The sequence below is a fragment of the Emiliania huxleyi genome (assembly GCF_000372725.1).
Source record: "Emiliania huxleyi CCMP1516 unplaced genomic scaffold EMIHUscaffold_489, whole genome shotgun sequence".
NCBI lineage: Eukaryota > Haptophyta > Isochrysidales > Noelaerhabdaceae > Emiliania > Emiliania huxleyi.
In genome coordinates, this window is record NW_005198324.1 from 25,087 (window position 1) to 46,904 (window position 21,818).

The 21,818-nt window shown below is 66.2% G+C and overlaps 4 protein-coding genes across 4 annotated transcripts; 3 read left to right on the plus strand and 1 right to left on the minus strand.

Annotated features, from left to right (window-relative positions):
• Positions 1-2,501: 2,501 nt before the first annotated feature.
• EMIHUDRAFT_246073 (hypothetical protein) lies at positions 2,502-3,192 on the plus strand (the record flags this gene model as incomplete). The annotated part of the gene is made up of 2 exons (XM_005767497.1): positions 2,502-2,898; positions 2,975-3,192. The coding sequence occupies 2 exons, from the start codon at positions 2,502-2,504 to the stop codon at positions 3,190-3,192; spliced, it is 615 nt and encodes a 204-aa protein (XP_005767554.1).
• A 96-nt stretch (positions 3,193-3,288) lies between these two features.
• On the plus strand, positions 3,289-4,615 carry EMIHUDRAFT_246074 (hypothetical protein; the record flags this gene model as incomplete). The annotated part of the gene is made up of 6 exons (XM_005767498.1): positions 3,289-3,405; positions 3,645-3,731; positions 3,888-4,004; positions 4,173-4,264; positions 4,472-4,521; positions 4,599-4,615. The coding sequence occupies 6 exons, from the start codon at positions 3,289-3,291 to the stop codon at positions 4,613-4,615; spliced, it is 480 nt and encodes a 159-aa protein (XP_005767555.1).
• A 4,062-nt stretch (positions 4,616-8,677) lies between these two features.
• EMIHUDRAFT_370788 (hypothetical protein) lies at positions 8,678-10,657 on the plus strand (the record flags this gene model as incomplete). Its single annotated transcript, XM_005767499.1, has 2 exons — positions 8,678-8,716; positions 10,138-10,657. A coding segment is annotated over exon 2 (498 nt), but the record flags the coding sequence as incomplete, so codon positions are not given.
• A 7,104-nt stretch (positions 10,658-17,761) lies between these two features.
• Positions 17,762-19,015, minus strand: EMIHUDRAFT_459379 (hypothetical protein). The gene is made up of 4 exons (XM_005767500.1): positions 19,002-19,015; positions 18,588-18,917; positions 18,295-18,445; positions 17,762-18,127 (listed from the first exon to the last, which is right to left on the minus strand). Exons 2-4 carry the CDS (start codon positions 18,872-18,874, stop codon positions 17,942-17,944), a joined length of 624 nt encoding a protein of 207 aa, XP_005767557.1. The 5' UTR covers positions 18,875-18,917; positions 19,002-19,015; the 3' UTR covers positions 17,762-17,941.
• Positions 19,016-21,818: the final 2,803 nt, after the last annotated feature.

The following is a 21,818-nucleotide window of genomic DNA, read 5'->3' on the forward strand; positions in this document are numbered from 1 at the left end:
CACCGAAGGCGCTGTCGAGAGTCGAGGTTCGCCGAGCGCGGCGCAGGTTGGAGGAAGCCGTCACCGACGAGCGCGTTGGACTTTTCACTCCGGACAAAAAACGCGGCACAGCGGACGGTGCGGGGCGTGCCGCAAACTTAGCGGCGAGGCGCGGGACCGTCTGTGGCGAAGTGGGTCGCGTCCTCCGATTTCCGTCAACTCAGCATCCACACCCCGTATACGTCGTACGCACTACGACGGCTTTGCCATTTACCGCTCTAGCGTCTCGGGTCTCGCGTGTGGGCGTGTGCGTGTATAACACGTGCGCGCACCCCTCTAGATCTGCGTCTCTCACATAGTACTCTCACATATAGTACCGCAGGTGCCCCAACTGAACTCCGATGCCGGGCTCTACAAAATTTGCACACTGTGGGCTACGTACGCCACCCTCCTAGACACGGACACGGCCACTCCACAGTGCTCGTCCCGGGTGTCCATCACGCATCAGACACCGCTCGTTGGCCTCCGGGGCCCCCGCATTCAACACATCCACTGACTGAAATCCCAGCACCAACACCAACAAACCAAGATTCGACATTCGTGTGTTGGCCTCTCAGCCCCCCCACACAGCACACTCACTCACACACATAAACGTACCGACCGTCTCCCGCTCGACCAGCCAGAAGGCCGAGCGAGGGTGATGAGGCGACGAGCCCCACCACAAAACGGAACATCAGGCGATTAACCCTATCTCGCAGGGACCTCGTAATAAATAGAGCAAGCATCTCGTAAACAAACCGCCCCAATCCACAAGAACTTGTTGCTCGCCGAAACGCGCCGGCCCAAAAGGGCGTACCGTCCAGCGGCACACAAAGCAGGTGCTGCAGGGTGCAGCACAGACGGTCCAGCCAAGGTGGCATATTAGCAGGCGTGCTCGGCTCCGCCAGGGCTAGTCACCGGATGTCGAAGCTTGTGTGGGGGCGGGAAGACTCGCCGCATTGTCAGTGGAAGGTATTCAATGGGACGGATCCCGCAGTGAGCATCGAGTTCATGGTCATTCTACTCCGAGTCCCGGACCGGGTGGCAGTCTTTAAGGACAACATGGCTCGCCTGCCCAGGCTCAGGTCCTTGTCGGCGGTGGATGCGAGCAACGAGGTGCGCACTTGGTCTCTCGCCTTGACACTGAGAGCGTCCCTGGCGCAAGAGCCGGGCCTCTCCACCCGTTGCGCCCTCTCCCTTTTCAGGCCCATTTTTGGAAGGCGTTCAACGAGCAGCAGATCCGCTTTGTCGACACGATGTTATTCGACTCGCTCTCGCTAGGACCTACGGCGCTCCACCTCTCGCGCATCAAGGCGCTACGCTGGCAGGTTGACCACAACGTCTCCTGGCTCGTCATGATGGAGGACGACGTCGCTGTGCGGCCCGGTTTCACCAAGCAGGTGCCCCCGACTGCCACCTCTTGGGGCCACACTCCGCTTCCCCGCTGCTGCCCTCCCGCTCCACCCACCGCCGCCGTCCATGCGCTTGCCGCTCTCCGTCCGCTACCCACCGCCGCCGATTACCGCTCGCCCTTCGCCGCGGCAGATCGAGACGCTGGCCAGCAGCTTGGAGGCGTCGGGCTCCACGGCCAACATTGCGCGGCTCGGCATCTGGGGCGAGCTCTACCTGGTGCCGCTCGCGGGTGCAAAGGCGATCCTCTGCCGCTACTGCCAGTCGGGCATGCTGCTCGGCTCAGACAACCAACTGCGCATGCTGTCGGGACCGGAGTGCGCCTCCCCGCCGGCGGACTTTCCGCCGCCGATCGGCTCGCCCTACAAGCTGAGGGCACAGCCTGGGGCGGGACACAACCACGACCGAGACGTGACACGGCGGGCCGCCCGCTTGGGCGGTGTCGGGAACCATACCGTCTGGCTCGGCACCATCTCAAGACAATTCCAGGAGCGGGCGCGCGTCGAGATGAAGCGCTTTCCGGCGCAGCCGCGCTGGTGCCGCCGCCTCGGGAGCAGCTGCCGGTTCGGCGTGCCCCTCGACAACATATCGCAGCGCCTGTACGACGGCTGGCGCGTGGGCACCTGCGAGCAGCATACGCGGCAGCGGCACCCGGAGCACTTTAGTTGCAGCGAGGAAGCGAAAGGGCTCACGTCGCCTCCAGCCGCTTCGGCGACGCCCGCTCTGTGGGCACCCTTTGCACCCAGATGGGCCGCCTCGCGCCACGGCGCGAGGGCGCTCTCGGTGTCGCGGGTAGCGCCCAGCTCTGGGGCGGAGCGCCCAGCTGCAGCTCCGGGAGCCAGGCTCGGCGAGTATCTCTGGCGGTTCCTCCTGCCATTCATGGAACTGCTGCCGGGGGAGGTGCGCCGAGGTGAGGAGTAAGGTAAGGGTAACCTTCGGTCGCCGAGGAGGATGAGCGATGAAAAAGTTGTTCTACACGTCGAGCGTGCACTCTTGGAGCACTTGGAGTGCAGTCCATGGCCGGGTCGCTAAGAAGAACACTGTATATCTTTTTTTCGGCGATGTGCCCACACATGCGCATGTGCATGTGCATGTGCATGTGCATGTGCATGCACATGCCGCTCCTCGCCACTGCTCTCACTGCCTTGGGGCCTTCGTCTGGACGCGCTGCCCCGGCGTTTCTCATACACCAGCATCCGAGAGGCGCTGGCTCGGCGCTCCTCTGCGCCAATGCCACGCTCGAAGCACCGAGGAAGCCGCGCGTGGTCACTCGCTTCTTCACGCTCCGAGTTGCGTCGCTCACCGCCGGCATTGTCGGCGCCTTTGCATCGGCGTTTGTGGTTGTCGAGGGCTGGCCGGTGGTCGACGCGCTCTACTTTACGGCGACCACGTTTGCAACCATCGGCTTCGGAGACCTGAAGCCTGTGCGTCCTGCAGGGCGCCTGCTGACGAGCATGTGCGGCGTCGCTGGTGTCGGTGAGCCACGCCTCCGCCGCTCTCTGTCCTGCCTTGCTCACAGCGCACAGCCTATCCTTCCCGCCACCAGGTCTACTCGGCGGGCTGGTGAGCGCGACTCTGGCAGCGTGGCGCGAGGAGTTCGAGGAGGAGGAGGCTGGTGAGCGCTCCGCCGCGCCGTGGCTGCGGCCGTGGCAGGGGCTGCTCGCGCTCTTCTCGCTCGGCGTGGTCGGCTTCAAGCTGAGCGAGGAGCACCGCCCTCCGGACGAGGCGGCAGCAGCCAACCGGCTCCACTCCCCGGCGCTGTGAGTAGGGCGCGTCGTGGTCTCGCGCGGCCTACCTCATCATCGGCGCCCTCCCCCGCCTGCGGGCCAGGGGAGAGAGGGGCGTGTCACGACCGCCGGCATGCCCGCAGGCACCCTCTCCACGGCCGGACTCGGCGACGTCGTCCCGACCACCTCCGCCGCCAAGCTCTTCCTCGCCTGCTACGCGCCGCTCGCCGTCTGCGCCTTTGCGCGCGCCGTCGGCGCAGCCAGACTGCAGACCAGGGGCCCCGCTGGCCGAGATCACCTCGAGATCGGACCGAGACCACTAGGCGCCGTCGCGCTTCGGCCGCTCGACCGCGCTCGCCGCCGCGCACAGCGCGCGGTGCTCGAGCGGTACCGCGGGCGCCTCACGCCGCGCACGTTTGACGAGGCGTCTGCTCCCAGCCGGCAGAGGGAGGGAGGTCGGGTCTTGGACCCTCGTGCTGGTTCGCGTAGGTTTGCTCCGGCCCTCTGGTCCAGAAGCTCGGCCTGAGCGACAACGACGCCACGTGCACGCGCGACCAGTTCACGCTGCTGACGCTAGTCATGCAGGGCAAGGCGCGGCCTCGCCCCTCGTCCTTGCCGCCGCTGCCGCCACCTCTCGCCACGTCTCGCCGCCTCCGCAAACCGGACAAGCCCGCACTCGAGCCCGCCTCCAGCCACTGGGCTCCATCCCCCCGCCATTCCGCGACTCTCAAGGTGAGCGAGCGGGACTTGGACGAGTGCCGCGCCGCCTTCGCCGCCCTCGACGCGACGCGCAGTGGCCGCCTGACGACCGAAGACCTCGAGGCGTGGCAGCAGGCGCCGCGGCTCGAAGTCCCCCCGTCCCCCCTCCTGCTAGACCTCTCCTCGACCTCTCCTCGACCTCTCCTCGACCTCTCCTCGACCTCTTCTCGACCTCTCCTAGACCTCTCCTCGACCTCTCCTCGACCTCTCCTCGACCTCTCCTCGACCTCTCCTCGAGCCTTCCTCCAGGCGCGGCAGCTCCGAGTCGAGTCCTTCCTCTACCGGCGGCGCGTGCGGAAGCTGGCGCGCCTCGGCGGGGCATTGGGACCGACACACACCGCCACCGCCACGTACGCCACCCCTCTGCACACCCTCGACACCCCTCGACACCCCTCCACGCCCCATCGACAGACACCGCCCCTTGACATCGCCCCACCCCTCCCCCTCCGCACGCTGACCCCAAACACGCTGCCTCAAAGACGCTGACCCTACCAAAAGGTGCGGTGGGCGAGCTCTGCGCCGCTCGAGTGGCTGCAGTCCGGCCTGGCCAGCCGCAGGGAAGGCGCGTCGGCGGCGGCGGCGGCCGACGCGCTCGCCCAAGGCAAGAGTGCGGAGCAGGCGGCGGCGGCGGCGGCGGAGGCATCGCTGCCCCCCCGGAGCGCCCGTACTAGCCGTGTCACTGAGTTCTCAAGTTCTGCTGATGTTGATGTGGATCGTATCGCAAACGAGTGAGCTCAATATCCGAATGAGCGCGTGTGTGCGAGTCTTTGGCGGTACGGCTTTATATCGGAGACCGGTCCCCCCTCTGCGCAGTGCGCTGCCGCTCGTCTGGGAGTCTGGGACTGGGTCCCCTGACGGCCCTGTGCCTGTGTGCTGTGAGCTGTGGTGTGTTATGGAATCACGACCCGGAGTAACTCTCCCTCTCCCAAAAACGCTACATACATGCACATGTGCATGTGTCTCTGTGCTGCACGTGGGCACGTGCAGGTGTTGAGGCCTCGACGACGCTCGAGGTAAAAGTGTCGACCCGCCCCTGCCACGAACACGAATGTGCGCGGTGTGCGCGGGTTCACACCATTGGGGGCAGCGCGCCTCCCACGCTCGCCTTGTCATTGGCCGTGTTGCCTGCGCTGTCGACCAGCGACATCAGCTCCCCGTACGAGTAGAGGCCGTAGACAATCCAGACGAGGGGCGACACAAACTCCACCGCGCCGGGCGTGACTCTGTGTGAGGGAGCACAGATGCGGCGTCAGTCGCGCTGTGGGGCCGCCGGTCGTCGATGGGATCCGCAAGAGAGGAGGACACACCCACGCGCAGAATAAAAGCCGTCCGCCCGCATGAACTCCTCGAAGCGCTCCGGGTACTGGAAGGTGACGGCCCAATAGGGGATCCCCTGAGAGACGCCGCCGACCACAAAGAACAGGGCGGCGCGCGAACAGTACACCGCCTCAAGGCCACCAACAGGCACGCGCCGCGACGGGCTGAGGGCGATTCTCGCGAAAAAGACACCCATCAGAAGCATCAGAAAGATATGGATAGCCATCATGTTGCACATCGCCTTGGTGTCGATGTCGTCTGGCGCACCAGGCAGCGCACAGGCGCAGATGCCGGAGCCGCCGTAGAAAACAGTGTCGGTGGCCTGAACGAATCCGACCCCGTGCGCGAGGCAGAAGACGGCGGCGAAGATCGTAACAAAGCCGACTGACAGACCCGTCTTGCGTTTGGCTCGCAGGATCTCGAGCGCAAACGGCATGACGATGAACGGCTCCCAAGGCCAGATCGGGAAGAGGAGGGCGAGGAGCTGGTTGAAGAGGCCGACGAGAGTCACCTACGGCTCCCAAGGCCAGATCGGGAAGAGGAGGGCGAGGAGTTGGTTGAAGAGGCCGACGAGAGTCACCTGGTCCTCAGCGACGCCGGTCGAGTTGAAGGCGGCGGTGTCGTTGAGCATAGACATACATTGAACGCCTGGGGGGGTACGAGAGTCCTGGTATGTGAGGGAGCGGCGAGTAGAGCTCTATTCTCGGAAACGATCTGGGCGGCGCTGTCGGTGAACCTTCTTTTCTACCAGGCTAGGATTGAGAGCAGCCTCGCTCTCAATCCTAGAAGTCGAAGGATTGTGAGCAGCACTCCTCGCAATCGTAGCATCTCTGTGCGATGGTGAGCACCCACGCTCGCAATCCTACGTCTTCGCTAGGACTATCTATGAGCAGCTCCGCTCACAAGGTGACTGGTGACGCCTACGACTACTACCAGCGCGCTCGCAATGTGAGCAAACACTAGGGTTGCGAGCAGCTTAGCTCACAATCCTAGCAACATGCCTCCGATTGCGAGGTTCTAGAATTCGATCGAGTTTGTTGTGTATTTCCAACTAGCAGGTTGGCTCGCTAGTCGCTCGCCGGCCCGCGCAGCACGCGCGGGCCTTTTTTGTGGTCGGATGTTGGTCGTCTCGAATTTGATCGTGGGCAGGGCGTGAGAAAGCTGGACGGCTCGGTCGATGCGAGCCACCAGCTCGTGAGCGACGGGCGCGACGGGTTCCTCGGCGTAGGCTTGGGCGTGGTGAGCAGCGCCGGCGAGAGAGGGACGGCATGCGGCTCCCAAACGAGCCGCACGGGCTTCATCTGGGCCGCCGAGGCCACCTCCTTGGTCGCGGTGGCGGGCGTGAAGGCGAGGTGGGCCGAGGCAAGCGCTGAACGTGCCGTGCCGCCTTGCGCCCCTGAGGAGGGACGAGTGTGTGGGGTGCCACGGGCGGGGGGGAGCGGTGAGAGGAGAGCGGTGGGCACCCCCACGAGGGGCTGCGCTGACGCCGCCTGCCACCCCACGCACGCCACTGACGCTGTGGGGGCGGCACGATCGAACGCGCTGGTCGGGCGGGCCGTCTGAGTCGCCCAAGCGGTACTCTGCCGGCCGGTGGACGCGAGGGTGGCCCAAGAGGGCTCAAAGTACGGAGCCGATACCCGGCCGTCCCGGACGCCTGGCACGCGGGCCAATGGTCCAGCGGTCCTGTGCATGGCTGGAGCGAAGGAGGGAGAGCTCAGGAGGGCGACGGGGCAGGGAAGGGGGCGATGCGATGCGGCGAGGTCTAATCGGCGGCGTGGAGAGAGGAGGTGCCAAAAGGCGACTATAAAGAGGCCTCTACGGGTGATATAGTGCGCCATGCCGGCGGGAGAGGTCTCTCACCGCCCCCCGGGCCGTCTCGAAGGGCCGTGCAGCCCACGCCACGAGGCGCTGCTGGCGGGAGCCTGGAAGGACTTGGCCTCGTTGCACCGCGCCGCGTTGATTCGCGACCACCGTCGGCCGCGGACGGCGTCGGCGTGGCGGCCGCGGGCGCTCGCGAGACGCGCCGCTCTGCGCTGGTTCGGTTCGTTCGACTCGTTGTGCCGCCGCACGCCCGGCGGCCGCGGGTCCCAGAAGTGGTTGCGCGGGCCTCTTCCTTTCGGCCGCGGGACGGCGTCGGGCACGTCGTCGGTCGCAACAGCGGCGCGGCGAGCCGTGGCACGTCGTTGCTGGCGCTGGTGGTTTGAGGTCGGCATCGTCCAGAGCTCGGTCGACGAGTCGAGAGCATCAGCTGGTTCGGTGCCATGTTTGTGCGGAAAGTGGCAAAGATCTCTTTGATTCTTTTGAGCTGCTCGATGGAGGCGCGGGAACGAGACGAGCCTCAGACGGCGGCGGCTGCAGACGGCCGGGCAGGGGCGGTCGGCGCTTCGTCGGGCGCGGCAGCGGCAGCTGTGGACGCGCCGCTGCTCGGCCAGCGAGTCGAGCTCGGCGGGCTCTCGGCCCGACCCGAGCTGAACGGGAAGCGGGGCGTGGCTCAGAGCTTCGAGGGCGGGCGGTACGCGGTGGCGCTCGAGGGCGGCGGCGAGAGCGTGCGCGTGCGGCCGGGTAATCTGTCGCCGGCGGCGGCGGCGGAGGGGGCGCCGAGCGGTGCCGCTTCAGTCTCCGATGAGGTAGTGACAGCAGCTGAGCAAGGCGACGAGGCAGCGGTGCTGGCGTGGCTCGGCAGTGGCGGGCGGGCCGACGCGACGTACGAGAGAGGCGGCTTGAGCAGCCGCACGCTGATGATGGCCGCCGCCAGCAACGGCCACGAGCGGGTGGTCGATTTGCTGATTCGGCACGGCGCAGAGGTCAACCTGCAGAGCGACGGCTGGGCCGCGCTGATGTTCGCCGCCACCAACGGCCACGAGCGGGTGGTCGACTTGCTGATACGGCGCGGGGCGGAGATCAACCTGCAGAGTAGCAGCGGCGGCACCGCGCTTATGCACGCCGCTTACCTCAACCGCCCCGCTGTCGTGCGGCGCTTGCTGCGGGCTGGCGCAGACGCGGCGGCGCGCACTGTTGGCGGCAAAACGGCGCAGCAGCTGGCCAAGGAGCAGGGTCATGCCGAGAGCGTCCACGCCTTCCGGCAGCATATCGCGATGACTGCGGGCCAGCGCGAGGCGGCGGCGGGCGGCGCGGGCGGCGCTTCGTCGGGCGCGGCGGCGGCAGCTGAAGACGCGCCGCTGCTCGGCCAGCGAGTCGAGCTCGGCGGGCTCTCGGCCCGACCCGAGCTGAACGGGAAGCGGGGCGTGGCTCAGAGCTTCGAGGGCGGGCGGTACGCGGTGGCGCTCGAGGGCGGCGGCGAGAGCGTGCGCGTGCGGCCGAGTAATCTGTCGCCGGCGGCGGCGGAGCCGAGCGGTGCCGCTTCAGTCTCCGATGAGGTAGTGACAGCAGCTGAGCAAGGCGACGAGGCAGCGGTGCTGGCGTGGCTCGGCAGTGGCGGGCGGGCCGACGCGACGTACGAGAGAGGCGGCGTGAGCGGCCTCACGCTGATGATGGCCGCCGCCAGCAACGGCCACGAGCGGGTGGTCGATTTGCTGCTGCGGCACGGGGCGGAGATCAACAAGCAGGACAGCAACGGCAACGCCGCGCTGCTTGCCGTCGCCACCAAAGGCCACGAGCGGGTGGTCGACATGCTGCTGCGGCGTGGGGCGAAGGTCAACCTGCAGAGTAGCAGCGGCGGCACCGCGCTGATGGGCGCCGCCGCCCAAGGTGACGAGCGTGTGGTCGACTTGCTGATCCGGCGCGGCGCTGAGGTCAACCTGCCGAGCAGCGACGGCGGCACCGCGCTGATGCTCGCCACCTTCTACAACCGCCCCGCCATCATGCGGCGCTTGCTGCGAGCGGGCGCAGACACGGCGGCGGTCGGATTTAACAACAGCGAAGTGCTGCATATCGCCAAGGGGAAGGGCCACTTCGAGTGTGTGCGCGTCATCGAGGAGCATGCGGCGGCGGAGGCGGCGGCTGACCAGGCGGCGAAGGAGGCGGCGTGGGCTGCCGAGGCGGAGGTGAGGGAGGCGGAGAGAGCGGCGGCAGAAGCGGAGGCGGCGCGGCATGCCGAGGCGCTGCTGGCGGAGGAGGAAGCGGAGAAGAAGGAGGCGGAGGAGCGCGCAAAGAGCAAGAAGGGCAGAAAGAAGAAGAAGAGCGGCGAGGCAGTCGTCTTGGCGCCTGGCCCCAGCGTCACCGCCGCTCTGCCGCCGTCAACCCCACCGCGAGCCCCATCTGCTCCGCCCGCCGACGCAGCTGCCATCGCCGCAGCGGACCAGGCGCTGCAGCAGGCCGTGGCCGCTGGCTCGTACGACGGATTAGCGAGCGCGCTGGAGACGTGCAGTAGCCTCGCGAGCCCGGCCGTGCTGGCGGCGGCGAGGCGCGCGCGCGACAAGCTCAAGGAGGCGCGGAAGCGGGAGAGCCAGCGGCTGCGCAAGGCGCATGGTGCGGCGATGGGCGCGCTCAAGTCGCTCGACGCAGCGGACAGCCCCTCCGCGCTCCGAGCGGGCATCGCCGCCGCCAGGCCGCACGTGGGCGCGCTGCCTGCCTTGGCCGAGGAGGTGAGCGCGGCGGAGTCGAAGCTGGAAACTCTGTCTGTCGCCGCCGCGCCGGCCGCGGCGGAAGAGGCTGTTGCTCGGCCCGTTGAGATAGCCTTGTCGGACCTCACCGCGGCTACCGACGGGTTTGCAGAGGGCAAGCTGATTGGCAGCGGCGGCTTCAGCCACGTCTACGAGGCGTCGGCCGACCTCCACCTCTCCCTCGCCGCGCCGCCGCAGCTGCGCCACTTGCCGCTCGTCGTCAAGCGGGCAAAGTCGGGCCAGTCGGGCGGCTTGTCACGGGCGGAGCTCGAGGTGAAGCTGCTCAAGGCAGTGAGCCACCCGCACTTGCTGCCGCTGCTCGGCTACTGCCTCTCGCCCGACGGCGTCTGCCTCCTCTCGCCGCTGATGCGCGGCGGCTCGCTCGAGGCGCGGCTGCGTATCTCAGATCCCGACCGCGCGGCGCAGCTCCGGCGGCTGGGCATGGAAGAGCCGCCGAGTCCGCTGACGTGGCGACAGCGCGTTCGCATTGCGTGCGAGGCGACCGAGGCGCTCGTCTACCTCCACTCGAAGGGCATCGTGCACCGCGACGTCAAGCCGGACAACATCCTGCTCGACGAGAAGCTGACCGCCGTGCTCGCTGACACGGGCTTCGCCAAGGACCAGCGTCCCGACGCGTCTGTCCGCTGCCGCTCGACCGCCCTCTACATGACCACGGGCTACCTCTGCCCCTCCATCACCAAGGGAGGCGAGTACTCGAGCAAGACGGACGGCTACGCCATCGGCATCACCCTCCTCGTCTGCCTCACCGGTCGGTCCGAGGTGCAGCTCACCGACCGGTGCGAGGAGGAGTTTGACGGACTCTGGACCAACATCGACGCGTCGAAGATCTCGGACGCGGCTGCGGGCTGGCCAGTCGACGCGGCGCGCGCTGTCAAGGACCTCGCCAAGGCGGGGGACGGGCAGAAGAGCCTCTGTCACGACAGCTTGCGCAACCGCTGCACGCTGCCCGAGGCTCTGCTGGCGCTCCGGGCGCTGCTGTCTGGCGCGCAGGGCGGGGCTGGGGTGGAGGAGGCTGCGCCGGTCTTTGGAGACGAGGCCGCTGCGGCAGTCGCCCGCACCACCGGCTACGAGCCTTCGGCGCTCTCAGTGCCTACCTCCTCCATCCCCCCCTACGAGCCTTCGCCGCTCTCGGTGCAGGTTCGCGGCATGCGCACGGGTGGCGACGCGCAGGCGCGCATCCAGGACAACATGATGCTTGCCTTCAAGACGCTGATGCCGCGCCTCGACGCTGCGTACGCTCGCGCTCTGCGGCGGCGCCCGACGGCTTCGAGGAGCGCATCAACTTTTGGCACCGCGAGTGCGGCCTGCCGACAGAGCTGCGGAGCCAGCTGCACTCGCTGCGCATCTGGGCGAATGCGGCGAGGCACCACGACGCGGCGAGGTGGCGGAGGGATGGGCCACGCAGCGAGGGGGAGGCGTCGCGGCTAGTTGCCGCGGTGACGGAGGCGATTGGGGCGCTCAAGGGTAATATTTGTTTCGCCTACCGACTCCCCGGTGACCTTCAGCCTTGTTATTGAGAAGAAATACCTCCGCGACGAAGGGACGTCCCTCCGCCGCAATTCGGACAATGTCTGGTCCGAACACGCGCCACATGAGACGCCCACCGCAGCCGCGTTGGGCGGCGCGCGCCGACGCCGACCATCACCACCGACCGACGGCTCGCACGGCCGTGCGGTGAGCAAAACTTTGGGTCGCTGCGCGCCTGCCGGATGCTCTGCGACGTCTGGACGCTCGCCAGAAACGCCAGGAAGCTTGCCTTCCATCCCTGGGCCCGAGGGCGAACGGCAGTGGTCGGCAGCCTCTGCGACGCTCCGATCGGCTCCTCGACCTCATCGCCTGCGACGAGCCAGCATGGCTCGTCTCTCGACGGCAGCCTGCCCAGTATGCTCTTGGCATTCTGTACAGCCTCGCCAGGCTCTCTGAGACGGCCTGCAGGGCCGGCGCGGACCGCCTCGGGCGCGATGGCCCTCCTCAGTACCTACCTCTTCGATGCCTGTCGGCTCTCCAATCTCGTCGCCGACGGCAGGCCCGCATGGCGCGCTGCTCGATGGCAGCCTGCTCAGTACGCCTTGGACAGTGACTTCTGCCTCGCTGCTCTTACTGCAGCCGCCTCCGGGGCCGGCGCCAGCCGCCTCGCTTCGCCAGTGCTGTCTACGCCGGCGACACGCGTGTCGGCTCGCCGCCCGCGTCGCCCGCGGCGGGCCCGCATGGCGCGCCGCTCGTCGGGAGCGTGCCCAGCAGGCTGTGCAGGGCAGTCTGCCTCACTCAGGGCGCCGCCGCCGCTGCGCGGGGCCGCCACCGGCGCTGCTGCCGTGAACACTGCCGCCGTGTACGTCACCATCGCCTCTCTACGTCGCCGATCTCGCCGACGCCGCTCGCCGCTCGCCGCCGCCCTGCCCTGCCCCGCCCAGCCCTCGCACAAACACACACACACACACACACACACACACACACACACACACATACAGACACACATACACATACAGACACACAAAACACACCCTGCCCCAACCTCGAGCGCCCCGCGCCCTCCCGCCCAACGCCCTGCGCCTCACGCCTCGCGTCCCACGCACGCCCCGCGCCCCGCGCCCTCACCTCGCGCCTCACGCCTCCCTCCCCACCCTCTCAGGCATTTCTCCCCCCCTGCTGCTCGCCGACTCCTCCTCCCCCCGCATGACCGACGACTACCCGTCCTTCGGCGACTCCTACCTCTTCGGCGGGCGCCAACGCCTACTACCCGTTCGTCCCAGCGAGGGGCGGGAGAGCAGCCATTCCAACGGCTGGGAAAGTTTCTGAACGGCCGTGCATGCGTCTGCATGCCGGACAACTAAGAAGGTCCCTCGCTCCCGCTCCTCTCTCGGAAGACGCGCGCCGGCCAGGGGGACTCGCTTGCGATCCCGCTCCAGCCAGAGGCCGCGTGAGGCGTGTGGGGCGGTGCACGCTGGGGCTCGGCCCCAAGTGCGCTGGCCTCGCGTCTCGAGGGGAGGGCGGCTCGTAACTGAGGTCCGCCGTCAGAGACAGTCGTCCTCCCCTCAACCCGAGCCGACGAGAGTGGGCGGGCAGTCCCCGTGGCTGCAGTCGCGCTTCCGAGCCGACTCCGCCCCTCTCTCCACCCGGCCATTCCAACGGCCAGGCCGCTCGCTTAAGGCTGATTGGCTAGAGGAGCGGCCTACCTCCAACGGGGAAGTCTGACGAGCGGGGGAGCTCTGATCGCCGTACTCACCGGGACGCTGGTGAGGTGACGGTGGGAGGGCACCCCCCCAGACAGCCCCTCCCGACGGGGACGCCACCACCCTCGCCCAGGGATCTACAATGCTGTCTTAAGGTCCGACAGGTTCGGCACCGGGCACCGCCTCGGTATACAAAATGCGCCTGCCGGCGGACCCTTACAGATGGCAAACCCCGGAAAGTGCGGCAAAAATAAGCGCCTGCACGTGTAGGCGCGCATCTTAGCCAAGGCTCGCGCCAGCACGTGTAGGTGCTTGTGTCAGATACGCGCCCACACGTGCAGGTGCGAGCCCTAGCTAACATGAGCGCCTCCACGTGCAGATGCGCATTTGGCGAGCTCGAATATAAGCGTCTACTCGTGCAGGCGCTCGTTTTAGCTAAGAAACGCGCCTACACGTGTGGCCGCATACATTGGCTTGAGGTGATATACGCACTTGGTGTGTGATCGATACATTTTTTAACACCTTAGGTCTCAGGAGAGCTGGAGAGGGCCGCAGAGGTTGTATTCGAGTGGAAGGCTGAGGTGGGAGGTCAGGTAGGGGTCTGGGCGGCCTACACGTGTGCAGTCCTTTTTGGGTTGACAGTTGCTCAGTGCATGACTTGCCCGGGAGGGGGGGGGGGGGGGGGTCCAAGAAACAATACAGTTATACGCGCGGCCACACGTGTAGGCGCGTATCTTAGCTAAAACGAGCGCCAGCACGAGTAGACGCTTATATTCGAGCTCGCCAAATGCGCATCTGCACGTGGAGGCGCTCATGTTAGCTAGGGCTCGCACCTGCACGTGTGGGCGCGTATCTGACACAAGCAGCTACGCGTGTAGGCGCGAGCCTTGGCTAAGATGCGCGCCTACACGTGCAGGCGCTTATGACCGCGCAAGATAAAAGGGTGGCTAAGGGCTCTGCCCGCAAGGCGCCCGCGTCGCAGACGCGGTACCATTGACAAATCTGCAATATACCCCCACACGAGCAAATAGCAAAATCCGAATACCGTGCACAAATCCGGCGATGTGGGACGCAAGCCTTCAGCTGGTGCCAAGACATCCGTAAAGTTGAAAGCAGAACGTCCGCCAAATCCGTGCTCTTCGCGCTACCTGAGGGGAAAGCCGCTGATCGAGCCCAGCGTGCCCGCGGCCGCCTCCCGCGCAGCACCGCCGCTGCGGAATCGGATCGATCCCATGGAGGAGGAGGGCGCAGTCGGCCAGCGCAGCAGGCGGAGTCCCTCCCCGCGCCGGAGCCCCCCTGCAGTCGAGGGAGTCCTCGTTGGCGATGAAGGTGGCGACATCGAATCGCGGCCGACACACGTCACGGGAGGAATGGGCGATGAGCGGGAACGATGCGCACTACGACGCCGACTCCGCCGTGCTCGTGGCCGCAGAAAGCCGCGCTCCAGGAGCACGCCAAGATGCAATGGCTCGCTTGCTTCGATTCAGCTCTCTCGGCAGCAGAAGTGGGGCTGGAGCGGGTGGGGGTGGATGCCGATTGAGGGGGAGCGTCTCCAGCTGCGCCCTGTGGCAGCTGCGCCCTGTGGCAGCTAGTCGAGGGACTTGGTAGTTGTGACCCCCCTGAGTGAGGACAGGAGAGAGAGAGCGTTTTGTGGTGTTGGTGTACGCAATAACGGGACAGGGTGGTTGTTCTCTCTATCTCCTCTTCTAGCTCTTAGCATGAGCTGCGCCCGGTGTCCGACCCCTTTTGCGCAGCAACACCTTAAACTTTTAGGCCCTCCAAATTCGGGTCGGAGCGTAGCGGAGTGGGCCCCGAGTTTGAAAAGGGCGACGGACGCTTGCGTCCTAGCCTCCAACAACGCCTCCCCGGCGCAGAGGGGCCCCCGGAGGGATGCACAACCGCTCCACGCCACGCCGCTTGCGGCGGTCCTCTTCCCAGCTCCGCTGAGGGCCCGTGCGTTATTTTTGCCGCACTTTCCGGGGTTTGCCCTTGTCGAGGCTGAAACCATGCTTGACCGTGTCGAGGGGTGTCGAGGGGTGTCGAGGGTGTCGAGGGTGTCGAGGGTGTCGAGGGTGTCGAGCAGGTGTCGAGTGTTGTCAAGGGGTTTTGCGTCTAAGGTGTCGAGGTGTCCAAGGTGGCAGGATGCAGTTGCAGCCCATCAACAAAACTTGGGCAGCAGTTGCAAAGCTGTTTCATCCCTTAGTTGCAGCCTCAGTTGCACCCTGTTGATGTAGCACAACCTGAGCACAACCAGTATACTCTCTGTGGACATTTGAGGACATCAAGTGCCGGGAGTCATTGCCACTGTGCACAAAGGTACTGTGCAGGCGCAGCACCGCAGCAGCGTCGCCGCTGCAGCAGCGTCGCCCCTGCAGCGCCACCGGCGCACAAAGCGCAACTGACCACAGCGCTCATGGCACAAGGCTGGTGCCATGAGTCAGTGGACATTGCCACTGCACAAGGTGCTGTCCAGCAGCTAAGGGCTGCCAGTACCCCATCGCAGCAGCGTCGCCGCCGCTGCAGCGTCGCCGTTGCAGCGTCGCCAGTGCACAAAGCGCAATGGACCACAGGTCTGCACTCATGGCACAAGCTCACTGGTGTGAGGATTCATTGCCACTGTACAAGGTGCTGTGCAGCACCTGAGGGCTACCTGAGTACTGCCATGTTTGCTGCATCAACAGGGGTGCAACTGAGCTGCAACTTGAGCTAGAACTTGAGAGGCTGCAACTCAGGGATGAAAGTACTGCCAGCCAAGTTTGATTGCTGCTGCAACCCTGATTTCTAACTCTGACTCCAATGGGTCTACATCTCTGCTGTGTTAGGATCATCAGAGGTGTCGAGCGGTGTCGAGCGGTGTCGAGCGGTGTCGAGGGGTGTCGAGCGGTGTCGAGGGGTGTCGAGGGGTGTCGAGGTGTCGAGTTTGGCACCTTGACACGGTCGAGCATGGTTTCAGCCTAGATGGTGTCGAGGGGTGTCGAGGGGTGTCGAGGGGTGTCGAGGGGTGTCGAGTTGGTCGAGTTGGCATGGGGTGTCGAGGTGTCGAGTTGGTGTCGAGTTGGTGTCGAGGTTTGGTGTCGAGGTGTCGAGGCCAGGGCTCAGATCTTGGGTGCCTCACCCTGGGCGCCGCGCAGAGTAGCTGAGAGACAGTTCCCTCAACCTTCGCAGAAATTCTTTTTCTTTGGTGGTGGGGACGAGAGAGACTTGAAACGCCTGAAAACCCCTCTGAGGAGCGGCCTCGCGGGGCTTGCCTTGGCGTCTCAGAGGGTCCCCGTAGCCTCAGAGGCTGCGCCGAGAGAGGCTGGCTTGGCGGCACAGGCCTTCAGAGGGTCGGCCCAGGCACCCTCTGAGCCGCTCGTGGATGGCCTCTCTTGGCACAGAGGGTACCCTCTGAGACGAGCAGATCTGGGCCCCCTTGCCTCAGACCCCCTAGTGTTCGCGCCACGATGGACGAGATGGACACCTGCCTAGTCTGCCTCGAGGCCGTCCCGCGAACGTCCGGACGCGCTTGTGGCTTCTGCGAGAAGCGCGTGTGCGCCTCGTGCCTCCCAGGTCTGACAGAACTCGATGCGGACGGCGAGGCGGATTCCACGAACGGGGATCTACGCTGCCCACACTGCCGCGCTTCCCTCATCGAGGGCGACCTGCATCGGCGAGCGCTGCTCATCGCACGCTATGCTCCCGCGCTCTCCGAGGGCGTGGTGCGAGACACGGTGACGCTGGAGGACCTCATCGCGCGGCTCATGCAGCTGTGCCTGCCCTCCCACATATCGGCGGAGCACCCCGAAGCAGTTCACATCGATGTGTCGACGTACTACAACGAGCCCGCGCCCGTCGTCGCCGCCGCCATCGCCGCCGACGCGCAGTACGCCTCGATGCTGCAGCGCGTCTTGAAGTCGGACCGGCGCGCGCGCCAGGTGCGCCATGCGCTGAGGAGGGACCCGCAGGACAAGGGCACCGTCTCCACGCTCTGCCGCGAGTACCTGGAGCTCCTGACTCGCGTCGCGGGGCTGGTCCCAGAGAGCGCGCGAGGCAGTTCTGCAGCCGCTGGAGCAGCCGCTACGAAGCGCCGCCTGTTCACACCGCCAGTGTGTGATGCAGGCATCCTCGAGGAGGTGGCGCAGCAAGGGCTGAAAAACGAGCCCGACCCTGCACGGCGCGAGACGCTTCCCTCTCCCTCGACCCGCAAGCCGCTTTGCACGCCCGCCGACCGCCGTACCACCCGCCCGCCTCTCACGCCCTGCACCCCACCCCCGACGGCTCTCCAGCCCCTTGCCTCCTCCGCCGGAGGGGCGATGCGGAGGGGCCTGTTGGCCTGTGCTGTAGGTACGAGGCTGCGTGGCGGGCAGCCCTCGAGCGACGCGACGGAGCTGCGGCGCCGGGCGGCAGCGGCGCCACCGGCGGTAGCGACGAGGCGCCGAGCGGACCAAGCGCCGGAAGGCGACGACGCGAGAACGATTGTGATCGAGGACGAGAGAGACGTGTGAGAGACTGAGAAGCGGAGAGGCTCTGACCCCCAGACCGCGGGCGAGAGGGAGAGAGCGGGCGCGACGACGACGGACTCGAGACGACGCAAAAACGAAAGACGAAGAGAGCGAGAAGAGATCACGACACGCGCCGCATTCTCTCTCGGACACTGCTCGCACTCGCTGGAGCCTGGCGGACTGGGACTCCGCGCCGCACACTGGTCCGCACTGCTGCGACCATCTGCTGACTGATTGCGTCACTGGCGGGTGGCGGGTGAGTGTGTATGTGATCCACACCTGTGGCGAAACGCGCCTTGTTTATCTGCGTATGTGTATAGAATAGCTACAGGGCGCGGAGCTCCGTACAGGTCACGCACGGCAGAGACGAGAGAGCAGCCAATCGCGCAGAGCGAGCGCTCGCTGCAGCGGCTCCGCTGGCGAGGGCCGTGCTGCGATCGGCGTGCCGGGGCGGTACGGGGGGGGGGGGGGGCGCATCAGTCCATCCGGCCCTTCAAGTCGCGCGTGGTCACTCCCTCTGGAGTGAGCACGTGCACCACGCAGCCCCAGCCGGCGAGGCAGTCGCGGTCGACGCCGCTGAGCAAGCACTGCGCGATCACCTCGAAGAGCTCGTCGGGGCCGAGGTCCGGCCTGTACATCGACTCGCACAGCCCGTACAGCGCCTGGCAGGAGGGACGGGGGAGAGGAGGGGGGTGACGGGGGAGGAGGGCTGCGCCACACCTTGGGCCGCGCGACGGCGGGGGAGGGAGAGAGGGGAGGGAGGCATGGCAGGGACGAGAGAGGGGAGGGGCGTAGCAGGGGTGGGGAGAGGTCGAGCTCGGCGAGTCGCCTCGGTGCAGTCGCCTCCCACCATGAAGTCCTCCGTGCGGACCTGCGCGCCAAGCAGGTCCATCCCGCAGAGAAAGGGACTCTTGCCGTCCTCGCCCCCGAGGCCGGCGACGATCGGCTCGCAAAAGTAGGGCCCGAAGCGGTGCTCATACCTGCGGCGCGGCGGGGATTGCGCTGGGCGCGGCGGAGGGCGGGGGAGACGCGGGGCGGGGCGGAGCGGACGCGGGAGCGGGGGAGGCGGGCTGGAAGGGGTGGGGCGGGGAGGAAGGGAGGGCGTGGGGCGGGGGCGCTCACAGCAGCGAGGTGACCATGTTGGCGAAGGCCTCCGTGCTCATCTCGCGCTCCTCGCGCAGCCGGTACATGTTGCTCCGGAAGCGGAACTTTTGGTCGAGCGTCTGCATGTCCGTCGCGAGGCCGGTGAGGCCGACGAACGTCTTGTCGCCGACCTGGAAGATCTTCTTCATCTGGCAGCCCATCGTCTGGTTGCGGATGCCGTAGCGCTTGTCGCTCGCGATGGCGATGCAGTCCTTGCCCGCCATCGCGATGATGGCGGCACCGTTGTACTGCATGATGCTCGACATCTTTGTGCCCGCCGGCGAAAGGCGCGACCGCGCGGTGCGGGGCCTGCCGAGGGAGGGAGGAGAGGAGAGGCGGGCCGGCGTGGGCGGCGGGGAGTGGGGGCGAGGAGCAGGTTGGCAGCGGCGCCGCCTGTCGGAGCAGAGGGCTGTCTGGTGCGGCGCTCGGGGGAATTCTTTTGTCGAGCGGGGCTTGTCGATGGTGTAATCACCTCCGTTTATCCCTTCCTCTCTCGCTTCGGCTCTCCCCCTCACTCTCGCTTCGGCTCTCCCCCTCACGCAGTCCTCACTCAGCCCCTGGCCCCCCTGCGCCCTGCTCAGACCTCACAGTCAGTCAGTCAGTGCTCTCCGCTCTCGCTCTCCTGCCTGGGTCCTCGATGAAACGTACAAAACAAATGACGTGTTGTTAGAGTTGTTTGGTATTGCTAAAAATCTCTCTCTCTCTGAAACGTACACTTTTTTTGCATACAACCAACAACAACAACTCTACAACCACCACGCACCAGGGAAATAAATAAATAGAGCAGACAACCCCTGCTCCCCACCCTCCCCTGGTCGGTCTCTCTTTCGCTACGTGTTCAACGACGTTGAACAGCGTGTGTTCAACCACGACGCTGTTCACAGCGCGCGCGGACGGCAGTTCTGCGAGTCCCGCTCGGCAGGACTTTTGTAAAGCATGCTTGTGGCAAGTTACAGACGCTAGGTATCGACCTCAGAGACCCAAACACGAATTAATAATTAAGGCTCAAAGTATGGTTGAACAACCGTTGAACAAAACAGGTTGAACAACGAAAAAAGAGACTAGTGCGACCGCTAGACGGCGGTCTCCGCCGGCCCCAAGGCTGCCCAGCCCCAGTACCACACCGGCCACATACACCGTGGCGCTGGACCTGGAGTCGGTCAGTGAGGCACTAGACGGGCTACGGAACCATGCGCGCGCCGGCCGGACAGGCTGCGCGCAGGGGCCGCGCCGCCCTCTGGGCCGGCGCGGGGGGCCCAGAGGGTGTCCATGCGGGGGGGAGATGGAGTCCCATGGCCCGCCGCAGGCGCCGATTTTTTGGAGTTTTTTTTTCGCGATTTTTTACTTGTTTTCATGGGAATTCGGCGTACTTGCGGCCATGCTATCACGCCTTGCGACAGCCTGTCGGCGCAGCTGACCGTGCCATGATGCACAATTGATCACCTGCATAGCTCGCGGCCTTAGTATTAAGCATTCAGTGACGACCTGATCGTACGGCCAGTAGGAAGGTGTCCTTCCAGCTGCGTGCACGCTTCTGGCGCAATGCGCGTCACCTCGGATGGGCTGCTGGCACTCTCGAGGCTATGCCTACACAGCCTCGCGCGCATGGGCAGTCAAGAGGGACCACGCACCTTCTCAGGACAGCGCCGGTGCCTCTCTCTTGGACCGGCAAACTTGGTGGTCTCGTGTCACCAATGTGGGACCAGTGCGGCATCGCGCCATCGACAGCTCTGAACTGCGCCTCACCACTGACCGGGAAGGCCGCCAAGTGGGCCAGCACCGGTCACACATTGTGGCAGCAGTCAGCAGTTATCTGATAGCTAGAGCAGCAGCGTCAGGGTCGCAGGGTCGGATCGTGTCAAGCCTCTCGCCCGGCCGGCCGCGTGCAGACGTCGGCCTGTCTGCTGTCTGCAGTGATCTGTCGGCGGTCAGTACGACCGATCAGGTCGGAGTTTTCTGATGATTGGAGGGTCTATCTGTGTGTACTCCTCGAGATCTCTCCAAATCTGCCCTCTGTTAGACCGGGTTAGATCGGGAAGTCGGTGCTCATAGAGACTCATAGAGCCGGAGCCCCGTTTCCGCACTGCTGCGCGGCGCACGGTGTGGGCCGGGGGCCCCCGCGCCGGCCCAGAGGCGCCGCCTCGATTTCGCACCTCCGCTCCGCGGCCGGCTGAGGGGCTAGCTCGCCCGGCGACAAGCCCAGCCATCGCCCAGCGCCCCGTATCGACGGGGGGCATGCAAAAAAACCGCACCTACGACTAGGGTGAGCCCGTGAGGGCGTCGGTGTCATGCCACCTCGCGGCCGTCCCACTCTCGTCGTTCTCTCCCTTGTCACTTCCTCCTCTGTCGCGTCATTCTCTTCTGCCTCGTCCTGCGGCGGCGCCGCCTGCCGGTCCCTTGTTCTCGCGGCTTCTTTCGCCTTGCGCAACTCCGTCCTCCTCGCGGCGTATCCTGGCCCCTCGAGTCTATCGAGCTCTCCTCGCATCTCGTGTCGTGTCAGTGTCGTGCGCGGTCGCAAAAAATCTTTTTCTGTTTGTGCGCCCGGCAGCCCACCGCAAGCTGCGTCTGGCGACACGCAGCGAATGGACTCCGTCAAGGAGGACTTCGTCGCGTGGAAGTCGACGATGGCCGTCGGCGTGGCGCCGACCCGCGTCGTCACCGCCAAGGGCAAGGGCTGGGGCCGCTCCGGCGCGCTGTCGGACCCGCTCGTGACGCGGCAGGGCGCGCTCGAGGGCTTCACGGTGAGCCTGCGGAACGAGAAGGTGCCGTCGCTCTTCATCGGCTTCACGACGCTGCAGAGCACGCTCCTCGCCGCCGGCCGCGCCCACCAGGACGACCTCGACTTTGGCATCCGCGTCTCGTCGGACGGCGTCATCTCGTACCACTCCAAGCGGCTCGCGCAGCAGTACTACCACGCGACGCTGACCGAGGCCGAGTCGCTCGGCGAGCTCGAGGCCGGAGATACGCTCGGTATGAGGCTGCACGCCGACCGCGCCGGCTTCACCATCTTCCGGCTCGAGCGCGGCGCGGCGACGGGGTCGAGCCAGCGCGCCGACGGCACGCGCGTGAGCGGCGTGCGGCGCGAGGTGGTGCTCAAGTCGTTCCGCGAGGTGCTCGCCTTCCCGATGCGGCTCATGCTCGTCCTCGGCAACTCCGGCGCCCAGGCCGGGCCCGTCTGTTGGCTCCGCTCCGCCGTCGCCGCCGCGCCCG

Bases quoted from the DNA above. Each gene is read 5' to 3' on its own strand.
- EMIHUDRAFT_459379 (XM_005767500.1), bottom strand. From the start codon at position 18,874: ATGTCGAGCATCATGCAGTACAACGGTGCCGCCATCATCGCGATGGCG. The intron at 18,446-18,587 runs GTGAGCGCCCCC...GCCGCGCCGCAG, and splicing joins AACATGGTCACCTCGCTGCT to GTATGAGCACCGCTTCGGGC. The intron at 18,128-18,294 runs GCGACTCGCCGA...CCCTCCTGCCAG, and splicing joins TGGGAGGCGACTGCACCGAG to GCGCTGTACGGGCTGTGCGA.